The sequence below is a fragment of the Triticum dicoccoides genome, chromosome 4B, assembly GCF_002162155.2.
Source record: "Triticum dicoccoides isolate Atlit2015 ecotype Zavitan chromosome 4B, WEW_v2.0, whole genome shotgun sequence".
Taxonomy (NCBI): Eukaryota; Viridiplantae; Streptophyta; class Magnoliopsida; order Poales; family Poaceae; genus Triticum; species Triticum dicoccoides.
In genome coordinates this window covers 459,828,888-459,849,850 of record NC_041387.1, presented here as the reverse complement: position 1 = coordinate 459,849,850, position 20,963 = coordinate 459,828,888, and the positions used below count along the sequence as shown (strand labels likewise).

Sequence of the window (20,963 nt, the reverse complement as noted above, 5' to 3'; positions counted from 1 at the left end):
AAAAGCGCCGTCTGTTTGGGTCGGCACGTTGGAGTTGCTCTAAGCGATGTGCTACATTTGGTCGACGAGCATATCATCTTAGATGATTGTTCGACGATTCTGCCATCGTGATTACCAACTGGCATGCAAATATGAACCCTCTTTCTGCTTGGAGGGAACCTTACATGAGATGCTAGACATGTTGAGGACAAAGCCAAATATTCATAGCCACAAGATCGGTAGAGATAGCAACAGAGTTGCGCATGAGATGGCTAAGTTGTATAGGATCAATGGTAGCGGTATCCTATTCGGATCCCCACTCACTCATGATCTGGCACAGTTACTGCAAATGCATTGTACTGCTGCTTATCATGAAATGATAATCATCTACAATATCATGAAATCACATCCTGACTATTTTGCCGTTTATTTTAAGGTGCAAAGTTAGGCACGAGGCAAACTAATTTTGTAGGCACATGTTTGTGTAGGCACGAGGCAAACACAAATGATCCAGCGCAAGCTAAATAAATGTCCACAGGGCTGACAATTGGTATACTGGTTTTTCCTTTCATCATTTCAGGCAGTTTACAAAATACATCCGCATAAATGATAAATACATCAGTGCCACACATGTACAATAATGTTGATTGAACTCTACAAATTAAGAACTGCCTAATGAAGGTAGGCAGACACAGCAAAAAAAAAAAAAAAACCGATCAATTTGTGGTGCAAGTGGTGTCATTGCTGAGGTTTGCACTCATACCTCGGCAAAATCATAGAATTGTCGCATAAGTTTCTTGTTTCATTTTCATCAGATTACCCTCGATGTCTTTTAATACAGGTCTATATCTGCACAAGAGACGGAAACAGTTTGATTTTACCAAACACAAAATGGGGTCGACTATGGAAAATATAAGAAAATGGTACCAGACTTACAAGCGTGTCAGGTTATTCTGTGCTTGGACTGCCTTTCTAAGCTGAGCTGAAAGTTTCATTATCTCTGCCGATAATCCCTCAGATCTGCTCTGTTCTTTGACAAGTTCATCCTACATGTGGCAGGAAGCTACTGTAAATTGATGACATGAAATTAACTGTATTTGACCACAAGTTGGTCATCACCCAAACAACAAAAAACGTTTTCACCAGTTTCAGTTATTAACCTTTAGAGAAAGATTCTCTGTGACCAGTTCTGGTGGGATGCTGGTCTCACTTTGGCCATCTAGCTCGACACTAGTATTTTTTGTTTTCAACAGGTTAGCTTGCTCAATTCTTAGCTTCTCTAAGTGGAGACGAAGCTCTTCATTTCGCTTCAGACAATCTTTAACCTGCAAGTTTAGATGAAGTCAGTAGGCAAGATGCAGATTTTGTAACAAAGATTGTTAGCATACTCCATGCACAAACTGAATACGAACAGCACACCTGGTTCTCCCATTGCATCGTAACAGACATAGCTTCTTGATATGATGTTGACAAGACTGAGTTCTCCTCAAACAGATTCTCTATTTCTAATGACTGGGAATCAATCTGTTGAACACATAAAGAAATTAGTCACCGTTTAGGAAACTTACTTTAGCAAAAATAAAAGGAAGGCAAAGTCAAAACACCTCCATCAGCAGCTTTTGGCGGCTGCCCTCTAACCTCTCAACCATCAAAGCCATATCATGCAACTGGTTTTCAAGTTTTTCCCTATCTTGCTGCCATAACGAAAAAAGTGATCAGTACAGATTGTTTTAAGAGCTGAGATCAGCTACAAGAATACTATGAACCTACTATACTACATGTGCATGAGACTATTCTAGTCACCACTGCAATTTTTGACTTTTAACTATGCCTTCAGAACTACAGGTGCTCAATCACCAGGTACCACATGATCTGGTACCAGCCATACATACCTCCAAAGCTCTTGATCAATCTGGGCATAACTGTATGGTGTTACTGTGAATGGCCATAGCACCATGCCTAAACACGTGCCTATGCAGTCTAATGGTCTATACTGTAAGAAGCTTACTTTCTGATGAAATTAACGAACATAAAGTTGTTAGATGTGTTACCATTGAAAATGCCTTGCGTGCAGCAAATTCAGAAGCCTCTTCTGCATGGAAGGGAAAACTTATTTCAGCAAGTAGGTGCATAATTTTTGAAAGCAACATGGTACTAATCAAAAAATATGGAATGTTTCAACACGCATGACTACAAAACCATAAAGCATGGCAGAAAACACCTACAGCAACATCTGGAGAATAGAGTTACATGTTTGCTTAGATTTTTCTACTTCCTCAATTTAGAGATGATATGATACCCACGAAATAATTTTCATTCACACCTGAAGATTTCTTTGTTAATGCAGCAATTTTCTCTTCCATCTCTCGCTTTTCAGCCGCAAGAGAAGTGGTACGGGATTGTTCTTCAACTAGCCTTTGCTGATCTTGCTGCCTCAGTAGGGACTCTTCAGCTAGTTTTTGCTGCTCCTGTTGCCTTAGCAGTGACTCTTGCTGTGTTTGCCATTTTTTTCGATGTCAAAGTTTTCTTAGATAGACCAAACAAGAATGGAAGCAAGTACAGCGCTAAAGTGGAAGGCATAAACAACCTACCTTTAGCTGAGTTTGTAAATCCTGTATCTCCTTTTCCATGGCAAGAGTTTGCTCACTTGATGTTCCCACTGCATATCCACTGTAAGAGTTGCTCATTACTTGCTGCTGCAGGGTATTGAGCTGCGCTCTCAAGGATGCAGAGTCTTCTTCTGCCTGTTGAGTTGCAACATGAGCATGCTGACTGTACTGCTAAGAAGGCACAAACTTTAGACATACCCTGTACTGCTCCTCTTCTGCCTCTCTCAACCGCTTCTTCATGCTCCTTAGTTGCGCTAGAGCATCCTCCTAATTATCATACCAGGAAGAAATGATGAGGCATGCATGCACAGTTAGCAGAATATTGCACAAATATTCCTACAAAACAAGTGTAGAATACCTTAGCGATAACTGCAGCGTCTTTCTCCAATGAAATGTCATTTAGAGCCTTTTTCAACGAGGGCACTACACTTTTCTCCTGCAAGTCACAAATCAGGCAACAAACGGCTTAGACGCATGTAAACTGAGATGCACTAAGATGCGCTACCAGTACTGGCTAGCAATAATACAAGATGTAACTCACGATGTCATTCAATCGGTTAACCAGGGAATCCTTTTCGACTTCCTTCTCGGCAAACAGGGGACGCGTGTCGTGTGTGTGTTAGGACTTGCTATTCCACAAATAAATACGCAATACGTCATATCACAGACAAAGATACCTTGGACATCAGCATTTGGTTTTCCCTCTCCAATTCCAAGTTCCCATTTTCAAGTTGTTGAACTCGTGCAAGGAGCTACCATTTCAGACGAATAAAAAGGCCTTAGTTACAATCTATAAAGAACAGGGTTGCTACACATTTGCAACAAAAAGCATTTTTTTTTCGATGCCCCAATGCAGTCAAATGGCGTAGCAAACATGTCCCAGCTCTTGGATACAAAGGAGGAAACTGAAAAACTAACCTCTGCCGCGGCTCTTTGGTTCCCTGCAGATCATCGGAGGTGTTTTAAAGAAAGAATTAGCACCGAAGAGAAGCGGATTAAGCAAAGATAGCAAAGGAATTGTTCCGGCAGACAGAGAGAGAGAGAAGGATGGACCAACCGTGAGGGTCGCCGTGGGACGCGGTCGCGGCGGGCGTTTGCTGCTGCATCCTCTCGGCTGCCCTCTTCTGCCGGATCTCCTCCAGCTGCCACACACGCAACAGAGATCGGAACCTCGGACATCAGAAGCTGACGGACGAAGCGAGGAGCGGATCTGAGCCGCTGCCCGCCTCCAAAAAAGGAAAGAAAGTTAAAAACGGGGGCAGGCCGGAGGCGTACGGTGCGGCGGCCCCTGGAGGCGTGCTGAGACTCCATCGCGGCGAGCAATGGATCGGCCGGCTCGGGGGCTCGGGAGGATTCGGCGGATTTCGGAACGGAGGAACCCGGAGCTCTCCGGTTCTGCAATTGCCGCGGTTGGAGAGGTGGGGGAACGGGAGACACGACGAGGCAAGGCAACCAACCGAAGCTTGTCGTGTCGTGGGCTGGTAGGCCTCTGCTTTGATGGGCCAAGATTGAGGCTACCGCATCCTTATGCTCAAAAAAAAAAAAGACGACCCATCCGCACAGGCACAAGTGGGAACTTGGACTACGCTCAAAAAAAAGGTGGGAACTTGGACTCAAAAAGAAAAGGAAAAAAAGGCACAATTGGGAATTGGGAAGTGGCCGCCGCCGCAACTCCAGTTAGATGCGGCAACGGCAGGGACACAGCGGACAGAGACTTTTTTTTTGTAAACGTTTGGGCGTGGTGCGCCGGTCGAACGATTCCGCCGGTCGCTCGCGAGCCACGCGATGAGTCCCCATCATACGCCTCGTGCATCACCCTGACCCACCTTATCTTCTCCTGTTCCTTCTTCCTCCCGGTCCCCTCCTTCTATCTCAGCCTAGCGCGCTGGTGGCCACGCTCCTCATCTTCCTCCTTCGGATCCCAACGCCGACTAGCCCCAATCCCGTGCAGGTCACTACCTCCAACCTCAAGGCCCTTGCCCACTTCTCCACTGCCCCCCGGCTGCAAGTTCCTCCCGCCCCGGTGAGCCTGAGTTGGAAGCCGCCATGGATATGCCTGGTGTCGAGCCATGGTTGCAGCTCCCCTTGCCTGGTTGCGGCACGCCATGTCGGCGGCCATGTCATCCCGCTGTCACTGATGCAGCAAAATTGGTCGCCCGTAGTAGCAAAACAAACCACGGTTGCAGCTCTCGTGCATCACCGTTGTAGCTTTCCTAGAATACTGTTACAGCTTTTTCCTTTGGTCGCAGCTCGCCGTCGCACCCCCACTCATCATGGATGTAGCAATTTTAATCACTGGTTCCAGCAAATCCAGATGCCTATTCCAACAAAAATAGTTGTCACCGTCGTTGCTCCCACCGGGTGTAGCAAAAAAGACGGCCGGTTCCAGCATCTGGTGTGGTCAGTTGTAGCAACAAAAGTTGCTGGTTGTAGCTCCAACCCTAGCCGGCTCCAACGCCGGCGGTGAAGCTGGTAGAATTGGAAAAGCTACAACCATCGAATTGGAAAGCTTCAACCATAAATTGAAAAGCTTCAACCCTATTTCTGAAAAGCTTCAACCAGAGACCGTGACAAAAAGCTTGAATCGGCACCTCACCATTGATGCAACTGGCTACCGCGGTGGCTTCCCGGCGGAGCTGCAACGACGATGAACTCCAGGGGCCGGCAGGGTCGATTTTTTTTTGTTGGATCCATTTTTTTGCTCCATAGGAGGGGGCGGGCCATGGGGCACCTGCGCTCCTACCAGCGAGCGGCGACGACGACGGTTAGGGCAAGCGGCGAACTGCGAGTAGACGCCCACAGCTGTGTGTGGGATGGCCCGCGGCGCTTGTCGTGGCTCGTCTCGATCGCGCTTGTTTTCCCTCGACGCGGAAGGTAGACGACGATGCAGGAGGGCTCGACCTGACGGTTGGGAGGCAGTGCATCGGACGGCCTGGGCTTGACCGGCCCAACTATTGGGCCGGCGCACCGGCGCAAATCACTGCCCTTTTTTCTGGCCTGTTTGGTTGTCTCCGTGTTTTTCACATTTCCCGGGAGCCTGGCCAATGGAGCCTATTTGAGAGTATGCAGGCTCTGAACTGTTTTGTGTGTTGTTTGATCGCATGTATTTACCTCAACCCACATCCTTCCTTGTAGTGTAGATTGCACTACAACGAGCATGCATCTAATGAAATGATCGATTTGAACGTTCCTCTAAATTTGGGTGTTGGTTTGAGCATCGTGCCATGGAGTCAAATGCACGGCTATACTGACAACCGAATATCGGCCCTCTAGAGCATGTATGAGCTTCGTGTAGCCAATCAAAAACACCACAAATGAAGGAACAACGGTCTGGGACAAAGTGGAGCAACCCCAAAGAGTGATGACGCAATTAGGTGTAGCCAAGCCCCCGCGTCGCCTCTCGAGCGGCTCGGCCGAAAAACCACCAGGTCGCCGCCGCGAGCCCTCCTTGTCCCCTCCCTCACCTCGCCGTCGCCGGTGGAGGCTGCCGGGCTAAGCCCGCGCGACGAACGACGGTGGCGGGGCTTTCTTTTCCCCTCACTCGGCGGGAGGCGCGCGCGGTGTGGGAGGCTCGATCCCATTTGTTGCGTCGCCTGGAGCTGCAACCCTGTCGAGTGCGGGATGGGCTCCGGCCGATAGATCCTCGCCGATGGCCAGGGGAGGGTGGCAGCCTCCCTTCTGCCAAAGGTGGTCTCCCCGCATCTGCATCAGGTGAAGGTGGTCTCTGATGTCTACTACACAACCTTCTTCTTGTAGACGTTGTTGGGCCTCCAAGTGTAGAGGTTTGTAGGACAGTAGCAAATTTCTCTCAAGTGGATGACCTAAGGTTTATCAATCCGTGAGAGGCGTAGGATGAAGATGGTCTCTCTCAAGCAACCCTGCAACCAAATAACAAAGAGTCTCTTGTGTCCCCAACACACCCAATACAATGGTAAATTGTATAGGTGCACTAGTTCGGCGAAAAGATGGTAATATAAGTGCAATATTGATGGTAGATAAAGGTTTTTGTAATCTGAAAATATAAAAACAGCAAGGTAACAAATGATAAAAGTGAGCGTAAATGGTATTGCAATGGTAGGAAACAAGGCCTAAGGTTCATACTTTCACTAGTGCAAGTTCTCTCAACAATAATAACATAGATAGATCATATAACAATCCCTCAACATGCAACAAAGAGTCACTCCAAAGCCACTAATAGCGGAGAACAAACGAAGAGATTATGGTAGGGTACGAAACCACCTCAAAGTTATTCTTTCAGATTGATCTATTCAAGAGTTCGTACTAGAATAACACCTTAAGACACAAATCAACCAAAACCCTAATGTCACCTAGATACTCCATTGTCACCTCAAGTATCCGTGGGCATGATTATACGATATGCATCACACAATCTCAGATTCATCTATTCAACCAACACAAAGTACTTCAAAGAGTGTCCCAAAGTTTTTACCAGAGAGTCAAGACGAAAACGTGTGCCAACCCCTATGCATAGGTTCATGGGCAGAACCCGCAAGTTGATCACCAAAACATACATCAAGTGGCACGTGATATCCCATTGTCACCACAGATAAGCACGGCAAGACATACATCAAGTGTTCTCAAATCATTAAAGACTCAACCCGACAAGATAACTTTAAAGGGAAACTCAATTCATCACAAGAGAGTAAAGGGGGGAGAAACATCATAAGATCCAACTATAATAGCAAAGCTCGCGATACATCAAGATTGTGCCATAGAGAGAACACGAGAGAGAGAGAGAGAGAGAGAGAGAGATCAAACACATAGCTACTGGTACATACCCTCAGCCCCGAGGGTGAACTACCCCCCCCCCCTCGTCATGGATAGCGCCAGGATGATGAAGATGGCCACCGGTGAGGGATCCCCCCTCCGGCAGGGTGCCGGAATGGGCTCCCGAGAGGTTTTTGGTGGCTACAGAGGCTTGCGGCGGCGGAACTCCCGATCTATCTTATGTCTCGATGTTTTTAGGGTACGTAGGCTTATATAGGCGAAAGAAGTCGGTCGGGGGAGCCTCGAGGGGCCCACAAGAGTGGAGGGTGCGCCCAGGGGGGGTGGGCCCACCCCCCTATCTTGTGGCTTCCTCGACGCTTCCCCGGCTTGCACTCCAAGTTTCCTGGGTCACGTTCGTTCCAAAAATCACGCTGCCGAAGGTTTCATTCCGTTTGGACTCCGTTTGATATTCCTTTTCTTCGAAATACTGAAACAAACAATAAAACAGCAATATGGGCTGGGCCTCCGGTTAGTAGGTTAGTCCCAAAAGTAATGTAAAAGTGTATAATAAAGGCCGTAATCATTCAAAATAGATAATAAAATAACATGAATGCTTCATAAATTATAGATATGGTGAAGACGTATCAGCATCCCCAAGCTTAATTCCTTCTCGTCCTTGATGTCTACTACACAACCTTCTTCTTGTAGACGTTGTTGGGCCTCCAAATGCAGAGGTTTGTAGGACAGTAGTAAATTTCCCTCAAGTGGATGACCTAAGGTTTATCAATCCGTGGGAGGCGTAGGATGAAGATGGTCTCTCTCAAACAACCCTGCAACCAAATAACAAAGAGTCTCTCGTGTCCCCAACACACCCGATACAATGGTAAATTGTATAGGTGCACTAGTTCGGCAAAGAGATGGTGATACAAGTGCAATATAGATAGTAGATATAGGTTTTTGTAATCTGAAATAATAAAAACAGCAAGGTAACTAATGGTAAAAGTGAGCGTAAACGGTATTGCAATGATAGGAAACAAGGCCTAAGGTTCATACTATCACTAGTGCAAGTTCTCTCAACAATAATAACAAAGATAGATCATATAACAATCCCTCAACATGCAACAAAGAGTCACTCCAAAGCCACTAATAGCGGAGAACAAACGAAGAGATTATGGTAGGGTACGAATCCACCTCAAAGTTATTCTTTCGGATCGATCTATTCAAGAGTTCGTACTAGAATAACACCTTAAGACACAAATCAACCAAAACCCTAATGTCACCTAGATACTCCATTGTCACCTCAAGTATCCGTGGGCATGATCATACGATATGCATCACACAATCTCAGATTCATCCAACCAACACAAAGTACTTCAAAGAGTGCCCGAAAGTTTCTACCGGAGAGTCAAGAAAACGTGTGCCAACCCCTACGCATAGGTTCATAGGCGGAACCCACAAGTTGGTCACCAAAACATACATCAAGTGGCGCGTGATATCCCATTGTCACCACAGATAAACACGGCAAGACATACATCAAGTGTTCTCAAATCAAAGACTCAATCCGATAAGATAACTTTAAGAGGGAAACTCAATTCATCACAAGAGAGTAGAGGGGGAGAAACATCATAAGATCCAACTATAATAGCAAAGCTCGCGATACATCAAGATCGTGCCATAGGGAGAACACGAGAGAGAGAGAGAGAGAGAGAGAGAGAGAGAGAGAGAGAGAGAGAGATCAAACACATAGCTACTGGTACATACCCTCAGCCCCGAGCGTGAACTACTCCCTCCTCGTCATGGATAGCGCCGGGATGATGAAGATGGCCACCGGTGATGGATTCCCTCTCTGGCAGGGTGCCGGAACGGGCTCCCGAGAGGTTTTTGGTGGCTACAGAGGCTTGCGGCGGCGGAACTCCCTGTCTATCTTCTCCGTGGATGTTTTTAGGGTACGTGGGACTATATAGGCGAAAGAAGTCGGTCGGGGGTTGCTCCAGGGGCCCATGAGACAGGGGGTGCGCCCAGTGGGGGGCGCCCTCCTATCTCCTGGCCTCCTCGAGGATCTTCTGACGTGAACTCCAAGTCTCCAAGATCATATTCTTCCAAAAAATCACGCTGCCAAAGGTTTCATTCCGTTTGGACTCTGTTTGATATTCTTTTTCCTCGAAATACTGAAACAGGCAATAAAACAGCAATATGGGTTGGGCCTCCGGTTAATAGGTTAGTCCCAAAAGTAATATAAAAGTGTATAATAAAGCCCGTAATCATGCAAAACAGGTAATAAAATAGCATGAATGCTTCATAAATTATAGATACGTTGGAGACATATCAGCATCCTCAAGCTTAATTTCTACTCGTCCTCGAGTAGGTAGATGATAAAAGAAAGAATTTATGAAGTGTGAATGCTAGAAGGTGCACAAGTTTGATCAATGATAATTTCAATCACCTTTTCTAGCATGATAATATGTCATAACAGTAGTTCATCTCATAAAACTTCTCACGATAAAGTAACAAGCAATTCACATATCAAAGCATAGACCATAAACTTTCTTGAAAACTAGCAAACTTCATTCTCAGTCATCAAACAATTGCAATTCATCTTATTTTCAGGAATAGCAAACTCCACATCCTCAACTATCATATAGTCTTCTACAATTGCTAACACTCACGCAATACTAATGGTTATGGAGTTTCAATCGGACACTGAGAAAGATAGGGGCTTATAGTGTTGCATCCCAACGTATTCACCTTTGGGTGATGTCAACAATAATAGTTCATGCTAACTTACATCCAATTGGATATATATATCAGGATCTTCCCAACACGAGGTGCTTGCCAAAGGATAAAATGAAAAAGGGAAAGGTGGAGATCACCTTGACTCTTGCATAAAGTAAAAGACATAAGGTAAAAGATAGGCCCTTCGCAGAGGGAAGCAGAGGTTGTCATGCGCTTTTAGGGTTGGATGCACAAAATCTTAATGCAAATGAACATCACTTTATATTGCCACTTGTATATGGACCTTTATTATGCAGTCCGTCGCTTTTATTGCTTCCATAACAAGATCGTATAAAGCTATTTTCTTCACACCAAAAGATCATACATATTTAGAGAGCAATTTTTATTGCTTGCACCAATGACAACTTACTTGAAGGATCTTACTCAATCCATAGGTAGGTATGGTGGACTCTCATGGCAAAACTGGGTTTAAGGATATTTGGAAGCACAAGTAGTATCTCTACTTGGTGCAAGGAATTTTGGCTAGCATGAGGGGGAAAGGCAAGCTCAACATGTTTGAATGATCCATGACAATATACTTTAACTGAGATGTCAGAAAACATAAACCATTATGTTGTCTTCCTTGTACAACATCAACTCTTTAGCATGTCATACTTAATGAGTGCTCCCAATTATAAAAGATGTCTAGGATAGTGTATTTATACGTGAAATCTCTCTTCCTTCAATATTCTTTCATAAATTGTTCAAATGACCAATACAATGCTTGCTATCCTTCAATAAATTTACAACCTCTACTTCTTAGATGTGAAGTCATTACTCCCCATGGGATAAGCAAATGAAACATTTATAATTTCAGATTTATGACAATCAACTCATTCAACAATTTACTCATAGGATATAAGTGAAGCACACGAGTAAATGACAAACTACTCCAAAAAGATATAAGTGAAGATCAATGAGTAGCTAAATAATTATGTAACTATGTGAAGACTCTCTCTCATTAAAGAATTTCAGATCTCGGTATTGTATTCAAACAGCAAGCAAAACAAAATAAAATTACATTGCAAGGATAGCACAACTCATGTGAAGAAGCAAAAACTTAGGCTCAACCGATACTAACCGATAGTTGTTGAAGAAGAAAGGTGGGATGCCAACCGGGGCATCCCCAACCTTAGATGCTTGAGACTTCTTGGAATATTATCTTGGGGTGCCTTGGGCATCCCCAAGGTTGAACTTTTGTGTCTCCTTAATTCCTCTCATATCATGGTTTCTCTTTTTATCAAAAGCTTCATCCACACCAAACTCAACAAGAACTCGTGAGATAGGTTAGTATAAACCAATGCAAAACCTTATCATTTTCTACTGTAACAAATCACTAAAATTATTATTCAACATTTCATACTAAATGCCTCTGCATATTTAATACTCCTATCCTCACATAGAATCATTAAACAAGCAAACATATGCAAACAATGCAAACATAACAGCAATCTGTCAAAACAGTACAGTCTTTAAAGAATGCAAGAGTATCAATACTTCCCTAACTCCAAAAATTATGAAATAAAATTCCCACTGTAGTAAATTTATCAGATCTCATTATGCAAAAGGTTTCAACATTATACCATGCTTTGACTTTTCTAGGGAATTTTTGCAACAGCGGTAAACTTTCTGTTTTCAAACAGCAACATGTATACTAGCAAAATAAGCATGGAAAAGGCTATCCTTGACATTTTTATTGAAAATATAGATGCAAAACATTATTATAAATAACAGAAAACAAATACTAACAAAATAAAATGACGCTCCAAGCAAAACACATATCATGTGGTGAATAAAAATATAGCTCCAAGTAAAGTTACCGATGAACGAAGACGAAAGAGGGGATGCCTTCCGGGGCATCCCCAAGCTTAGGCTCTTGGTTGTCCTTGGATATTACCTTGGGATGCCTTGGGCATCCCCAAGCTTAGGCTCTTACCACTCCTTATTCCATAGTCCATCGAATCTTTACCCAAAACTTGAAAACTCCACAACACAAAACTCAACAGAAAACTCGTAAGCTCCGTTAGTATAAGAAAATAAAACCACCACTTAGGTACTGTAATGAACTCATTCTAAATTCATATAGGTGTAACATCTACTGTATTAAAACTTATATATGGTTCATACCCTCCGATACTACTCATAGATTCATCAAAATAAGCAAACAACACATGGAAAACAGAATCTGTCAAAAACAGAACAGTCTGTAGTAATCTGTATCAAACGTATACTTATGAAACTCCAAAAAGCCTACCAAATTAGGAAGTCCTGAGAAATTTGTGTACCAATCCATAGCAAAAAGAATCAGGTCAGAATAACATTTATGTGAATTAACAAAACAAATTTACTGGGTGCAAAAGTTTCTGATTCTTAGCAGGATCAACACAACTATCACCGTAAGCTATCCTACAGGTCTTACTTGGCACTTTATTGAAACAAAAGCTATAAAACATGATTACTACAGTATTTTAATAATGTGAACACACAAAAACAGTAAAGGTAAATATTGGGTTGTCTCCCAACAAGCGCTTTTCTTTAATGCCTTTCTAGCTAGGCATGATGATGACAATGATGCTCACATAAAAGATAAGAATTGAAACATAACGGGAGAATAATGAAGCATATGACTAGCACATTTAAGCCTAACCCACTTCCTATGCATAGGGATTTTGTGAGCAAACAACTTATGGGAACAATAATCAACTAGCATAGGAAGATAAAATAAGCATAAGTTCAAAACTTGAAGCACATAGAGAGGAAACTTGACATTATTGCAATTCCTACAAGCATATGTTCCTCCCTCATAATAATTTTCAGTAGCATCATGAATGAATTCAACAATATAATCAGCACCTAAAGCATTCTTTTCATGATCTACAAGCATAGAATTTTTACTACTCTCTACATAAGCAAAATTCTTCTCATTCGGAATAGTGGGAGTATCATAAGAGACTTGAACACTAAAAATTGTTTCCACATTAAAAGAGTAATGTTCAGAAAAAGGGTAATCATAATCATGACAAGATTTGAAAATATAATCATCACTAATTTTTATAGCATAAGTTTCATCACAATAATCATCATAACTAGCAACTTCGTTCTCATCATAATCGATTGAAACCTCTCCCAAGATAGTGGAATCACTAAATAAAGTTGACACTCTTCCAAATCCACTTTCGTATTCATCACAATAAAATTCAATATCCTCCAAAATAGTGGGATCACTACTTCCTAAAGTTAACACTCTTCCAAACCCACTTTCATCAATATAATCATTATAGGTAAGAGGCATGCTATCATCATAACAACTTTGCATATCAAAACTTGGGATGCTAAAAATATCATCTTCATTAAACATAGCATCCCCAAGCTTGGGACAAACATTAATTTCAGCAAATATATTCTCAAATATTTCATCCTCATCAAACATAGCTTCCCCAAGCTTGGGCCTTTTCATATCATAAGCATAATCACTCTCATCATTAATAGTATGGATAGCACCAGTAGTATAGCAATTATCATCATCACAATGAGTAGTAGGAGCAACATCATTTGGGAGGGATACCTTTTTACCTTTGTTGCCCCTTCTTTTCCTTTTCTTTTTCACATTATGTGTGGGTTCAACCTTCCTCTTTGAGCTCCTTATTGACGAGATTGGTTGAATAGAAAGCTCCTCCTCGTTACCTGATTCATCATAAGAAATAATAGGAGGATACTGGGAAGTCTCTTCCCTTTCATTAGTATTCTAATCATCTTCTATTTGCTTTCTTTTCTTTATGTAATTGGCAATATAAGGATTTTCAATGCAATTCACCGCACAATACAAATAAATCTTCCCTAGATCAATATCAAGGAATTTCTTATGAGCAAATTCTGGAAGGTCCTTAATTAAACGTTTCAATTCTTCATAACCCAAAAGCAAACTAAGTTCATTATAATGAGCAAGGGAGATCAAATCATCACAATTTTTGGACACGATTTGATCATGAAACAATTTGCATCGGAAATGTAAATGACCACGTTCATTGCAAAGTTCACAAGTACGGCAAAGGAAATTTAAATTTTCAGCACTCACATTTAGCCTTTCTTGCAACCATTTAGTTTCTAAATGCTTATGCCTCTTGCAATATATATCTTCTCTATTTGGTGTGTTCATGCAAACATGCACTCCACAAAAGTTGACATGCTTATAGGAGATATTCTCATCATGACTAGAGCAATCATCATTAGTACTATGGATATTCAAGGAGTTCATACTAACAACATTGCAATCATGCTCATCATTCAAAGATTCAGTACCAAGAATTTTAATGCACTCTTCTTCTAGCACTTGAGCACAATCTTCCTTTCCATCAAACTCACGAAAGATATTAAAAAGACGAAGCGTATGAGACAAACTTAACTCCATTTTTTTGTAGTTTTCTTTTATAAACTAAACTAGTGATAAAACAAGAAACAAAAGGATTCAATTACAAGACTAAAGATATGCCTTCAAGCACTCACCTCCCCGGCAACGGCGCCAGAAAAGAGCTTGATGTCTACTACACAACCTTCTTCTTGTAGACGTTGTTGGGCCTCCAAGTGCAGAGGTTTGTAGGGCAGTAGCAAATTTCCCTCAAGTGGATGACCTAAGGTTTATCATTCCGTGGGAGGCGTAGGATGAATATGGTCTCTCTCAAACAACCATGCGACCAAATAACAAAGAGTCTCTTGTGTCCCCAACACACCCAATACAATGGTAAATTGTATAGGTGCACTAGTTCGGTGAAGAGATGGTGATACAAGTGCAATATAGATAGTAGATATAGGTTTTTGTAATCTGAAATAATAAAAACAGCAAGGTAACTAATGGTAAAAGTGAGCGTAAACGGTATTGCAATGATAGGAAACAAGGCCTAAGGTTCATACTTTCACTAGTGCAAGTTCTCTCAACAATAATAACATAGATAGATCATATAACAATCGCTCAACATGCAACAAAGAGTCACTCCAAAGCCACTAATAGCGGAGAACAAACGAAAAGATTATGGTAGGGTACGAAACCACCTCAAAGTTATTCTTTCAGATCGATCTATTCAAGAGTTCGTACTAGAATAACACCTTAAGACACAAATCAACCAAAACCCTAATATCACCTAGATACTCCATTGTCACCTCAAGTATCCGTGGGCATGATCATACGATATGCATCACACAATCTCAGATTCATCCAACCAACACAAAGTACTTCAAAGAGTGCCCCAAAGTTTCTACCGGAGAGTCAAGAAAACGTGTGCCAACCCCTATGCATAGGTTCATGGGCGGAACCCGCAAGTTGGTCACCAAAACATACATCAAGTGGCACGTGATATCCCATTGTCACCACAGATAAACACGGCAAGACATACATCAAGTGTTCTCAAATCAAAGACTCAATCCGATAAGAAAACTTCAAGAGAGAAACTCAATTCATCACAAGAGAGTAGAGGGGGAGAAACATCATAAGATCCAACTATAATAGCAAAGCTCGCGATACATCAAGATCGTGCCATAGGGAGAACACGAGAGAGAGAGAGAGAGAGAGAGAGAGAGAGAGAGAGATCAAACACATAGCTACTGGTACATACCCTCAGCCCCGAGGGTGAACTACTCCCTACTTGTCATGGATAGCGCCGGGATGATGAAGATAGCCACCGGTGATGGATTCCTTCTCCGACAGGGTGCCGGAACGGGCTCCCGAGAGGTTTTTGGTGGCTACAGAGGCTTGCGGCGGTGGAACTCCCGATCTATCTTCTCCGTGGATATTTTTAGGGTATGTGGGACTATATAGGCAAAAGAAGTCGGTCGGGGGGGTGCTCGAGGGGCCCACGAGATAGGGGGGCATGCCCAGTAGGGGGGGGGGCTATCTCCTGGCCTCCTCGAGGATCTTCTGACGTGAAATCCAAGTCTCCAGGATCATATTCTTCCAAAAAATCACGCTGCCGAAGGTTTCATTCCGTTTGGACTCCGTTTGATATTCCTTTTCCTCAAAATACTGAAACAGGCAATAAAATAGCAATATGGGCTGGGCCTCCTGTTAATAGGTTAGTCCCAAAAGTAATATAAAAGTGTATAATAAAGCTCGTAAGCATGCAAAACAGGTAATAAAATAGCATGAATGCTTCATAAATTATAGATACGTTAGAGACGTATCAGTCCTCGAGTAGGTAAATGATAAAAGAAAGAATTTATGAAGTATGAATGCTAGAAGGTGCACAAGTTTGATCAATGATAATTTCAATCACCTTTTCTAGCATGATTATATGTCATAACAGTAGTTCAACTCATAAAACTTCTCACGAACAAGTAACAAGCAATTCACATGTTGAAAGCATTGGCCATAAACTAGCAAACTTCATTCCTAGTTATCAAACAATTACAATTCATCTTATTTTCAGGAAGGGTCTATGTCAGAGCTTTGATTTAGCAAACTCCACATACTCAACTATCATATAGTCTTCTACAATTGCTAACACTCACACAATACTAATAGTTATGGAGTTTTAATCGGACACTGAGAAAGATAGGGGCTTATAGTGTTGCCTCCCAACGTATTCACCTTTGGGTGATGTCAACAATAATAGTTCATGCTAACTTACATCCAGTTGGATATATATATCAGGATCTTCCCAACACGAGGTGCTTGCCAAAGGACAAAATGAAAAAGGGAACGGTGAAGATCACCTTGACTCTTGCATAAAAGTAAAAGGTAGGCCCTTCGCAGAGGGAAGCAGGGATTTGCAGAGGTGCCAGAGATCAGTTTTGAAATAGAGATAAATAATTTTGAGAGGTATGATCTCATTGTCAACATAACAACCAAGAGTTCCCAATATCTTCCATACTACATACATTATAGGTGGTTCCCAAACAGAATGGTAAAAGTTTTTACTCCCCCTCCACCAACAATCATCAATCCATGGCTTACCCGAAACAACGGGTGCCTCCAACTAACATCAAACCTGGGGGAGTTTTGTTTGCAATTATTTTTGATTTGATTTTGATCTTTTGATCATGGGACTGGGCATCCCGGTTACCAGCCATTTTTCACGTGCATGATGAGCGGAGTCCACTCATCTTGAGAATAACCCACATAGCACGGAAGATGCTGATAGCCCCTAGTCGCTACATGAGCAATTCGGGCATACAAAACAGATTATTATTTGAAGGTTTAGAGTTTGGCACATGCAAATTTACTTGGAACGGCTGGTAAATACCGCATATAGGTAGGTATGGTGGACACTCATGGCAAAAATTGGGTTTAAGGATATTTGGAAGCACAAGTAGTATCTCTACTTGGTGCAAGGAATTTGGCTAGCATGAGGGGGAAAGGCAAGCTCAACATGTTTAAATGATCCATGACAATATACTTCAACTAAGATGTGAGAAAACATAACCCATTAAGTTGTCTTCCTTGTCCAACATCAACTCTTTAGCATGTCATACTTAATGAGTGCTCACAATTATAAAAGATGTCTAATATAGTATATTTATATGTGAAATCCCTCTTCCTTCAATATTCTTTCATGAATTGTTCAATGACCAATACAATGCTTGCTAACCTTCAATAAACTTACAACCTCTACTTCTTAGATGTGAAGTCATTACTCCCCATGGGATAAGCAAATGAAACATATATAATTTCAGATTTTTGACATTCAACTCATTCAACCATTTACTCATAGGATATAAGTGAAGCACACGAGTAAATGACAAACTACTCCAAAAGATATAAGTGAAGATCAATGAGTAGCCAAATAATTATGTAACTATGTGAAGACTCTCTCTCATTAAAGAATTTCAGATCTTGGTATTTTATTCAAACAGCAAACAAAACAAAATGACATTGCAAGGATAGCACAACTCATGTGAAGAAGCAAAAACTTAGGTTCAACCGATACTAACCGATAGTTGTTGAAGAAGAAAGGTGGGATGCCTACCGGGGCATCCCCAAGCTTAGATGCTTGAGACTTCTTGAAATATTATCTTGGGGTGACTTGGGCATCCCCAAGCTTGAACTTTTGTGTCTCCTTAATTCCTCTCATATCATGGTTTCTCTATTTCCCAAAAACTTCATCCACATAAAACTCAACAAGAACTCGTGAGATAAGTTAGTATAAACCAATGCAAAACCTTATCGTTTTCTACTGTAACAAATCACTAAAATTATTATTCAACATTGCATACTAAATGCCTCTGCATATTTAATACTCCTATCATCAAATAGAATCATTAAACAAGCAAACATATGCAAACAATGCAACCATAACAACAATCTGTCAAAACAGTACAGTCTGTAAAGAATGCAAGATTCAGCATACTTCCCTAACTCCAAAAATTATGAAATAAAATTCCCACTGTATTAAATTTATCAGAGCTTATTATGCAAAAGGTTTCAACATTATATCATTCTCCGACTTTTCTAGGGAGTTTTCGCAACGGCGGTAAACTTTCTGTTTTCAAACAGCAACATGTATACTAGCAAAATAAGCAAGGTAAAGGCTATACTTGACTTTTTATTGGAAATATAGATGCAAAACATTATTCTAAATAACAGAAAGCAAATACTGACAAGAGAAAATGACGCTCCAAGCAAAACACATATCATGTGGTGAATAAAAATATAGCTCCAAGTAAAGTTACCGATGAACGAGGACGAAAGAGGGGATGCCATCCGGGGCATCCCCAAGCTTAGGCTCTTGGTTGTCCTTGAATATTAGCTTGGGGTGCCTTGGGAATCCCCAAGCTTAGGCTCTTGCCACTCCTTATTCCATAGTCCATCGAATCTTTACCCAAAACTTGAAAACTTCACAACACAAAACTCAATAGAAAACTCGTAAGCTCCGTTAGTATAAGAAAATAAAACCACCACTTAGGTACTGTAATGAACTCATTCTAAATTCATATAGGTGTAACATCTACTGTATTCAAACTTATCTATGGTTCATACCCTCCGATACTACTCATAGATTCATCAAAATAAGCAAACAACACATGGAAAACAGAATCTGTCAAAAACAGAACAGTCTGTAGTAATCTGTATCAAACGTATACTTATGGAACTCCAAAAAGCCTACCAAATTAGGAAGTCCTGAGAAATTTGTGTACCAATCCATATCAAAAATAATCAGGTCATAATAACATTTCTGTGAATTAACAAAACTAATTTACTGGATGCAAAAGTTTCTGATTCTCAGCAGGATCAACACAACTATCAACGTAAGCTATTCTAAAGGTCTTACTTGGCACTTTATTGAAACAAAAGCTATAAAACATGATTATTACAGTATCATAATAATGTGGACACACAAAAACATTAGGGGTAAAAATTAGGTTGTCTCCCAACAAGCGCTTTTCTTTAATGCCTTTCTAGCTAGGCAAGATGATGACAATGATGCTCACAAAACAGATAAGAATTGAAACATAATGGGAGCATCATGAAGCATATGACTAGCACATTTGAGTCTAACCCACTTCCTATGCATAGGGATTTTGTGATAAAACAACTTATGGAACAATAATCAACTAGCATAGGAAGGTAAAACAAGCATAGCTTCAAGATTTTCAACACATAGACAGGAAACTTGATATTATTGCAATTCCTACAAGCATATGTTCCTCCCTCATAATAATTTTCAGTAGCATCATGAATGAATTCAACAATATAACCAGCACCTAAAGCATTCTTTTCATGATCTACAAGCATAGAATTTTTACTACTCTCTACATAAGCAAAATTCTTCTCATTCGGAATAGTGGGAGTATCATAAGAGACTTGAACACTAAAAATTGTTTCCACATTAAAAGAGTAATGTTCAGAAAAAGGGTAATCATAATCATGACAAGATTTGTAAATATAATCATCACTAATTTTTATAGCATAAGTTTCATCACAATAATCATCATAAGTAGCAACTTCCTTCTCATCATAATCGATTGAAACCTCTCCCAAGATAGTGGAATCACTAAATAAAGTTGACACTCTTCCAAATCCACTTTCGTATTCATCACAATAAAATTTAACATCCTCCAAAATAGTGGGATCACTACTTCCTAAAGTTGACACTCTTCCAAACCCACTTTCATCAATATAATCATCATAGGTAAGAGGCATGCTATCATCATAACAACTTTGCATATCAAAACTTGGGATGCTAAAAATATCATCTTCATTAAACATAGCATACACAAGCTTGGGACAAACATTAATTTCAGCAAATATATTCTCAAATATTTCATCCTCATCAAACATAGCTTCCCCAAGCTTGGGCCCTTTCATATCATAAGCATAATCGCTCTCGTCATTAAAAATATGGATAGCACCAATAGTATAGCAATTATCATCATCACAATGAGTAGTAGGAGCAACATCATTTGGGAGGGATACCTTTCTACCTTTGTTGCTCCTTCTTTTCTTTTTCTTCTTCATATTATTTGTGGGTTCAACCTTCCTCTTTGAGCTCCTTATTGACGAGATTGGTTGAATAGAAAGCTCCTCCTCGTTACCTGATTCATCATAAGAAATAATAGGAGGATATTGGGAAGTCTCTTCCCTTTCATTAGTATTCTCATCATCTTATATTTGCTTTCTTTTCTTTAGGTAATTGGCAATATAAGGATTTTCAATGCAATTCACCGCACAATACACATAAATCTTCTCTAGATCAAAATCAAGAAATCTATCAAAATTAAATTTTGGAAAACCCTCAATTATACGTTTCATTTCTTCATACCCCAAAAGAAGACTAAGCTCTTTATGATGCCCAAGGGTAATCAAGCTATCACAATTTTTGGACACGATTTAATCATGAAACAGTTTGCATTGGAGATTTAAATGACCATGTTCATTGCAAAGTTCAC

At 41.1% G+C, this 20,963-nt stretch overlaps 1 protein-coding gene across 2 annotated transcripts; it reads right to left on the bottom strand.

Moving 5' to 3' along the window:
* Positions 1-520: 520 nt before the first annotated feature.
* Positions 521-4,019, bottom strand: LOC119290861 (flagellar attachment zone protein 1-like). 2 transcript variants are annotated; one of them, XM_037569519.1, is made up of 15 exons: positions 3,864-4,019; positions 3,646-3,730; positions 3,507-3,529; positions 3,266-3,340; positions 3,130-3,183; positions 2,947-3,024; positions 2,787-2,855; positions 2,571-2,723; positions 2,303-2,471; positions 2,031-2,071; positions 1,584-1,673; positions 1,399-1,503; positions 1,140-1,304; positions 916-1,025; positions 521-828 (listed from the first exon to the last, which is right to left on the bottom strand). In XM_037569519.1, the coding sequence occupies exons 1-15, from the start codon at positions 3,897-3,899 to the stop codon at positions 753-755; spliced, it is 1,329 nt and encodes a 442-aa protein (XP_037425416.1). In that variant the 5' UTR covers positions 3,900-4,019; the 3' UTR covers positions 521-752. The 2 variants fall into 2 exon arrangements, with proteins under 2 accessions (XP_037425416.1, XP_037425417.1); XM_037569520.1 differs by having other exon boundaries at positions 3,130-3,171.
* Positions 4,020-20,963: the final 16,944 nt, after the last annotated feature.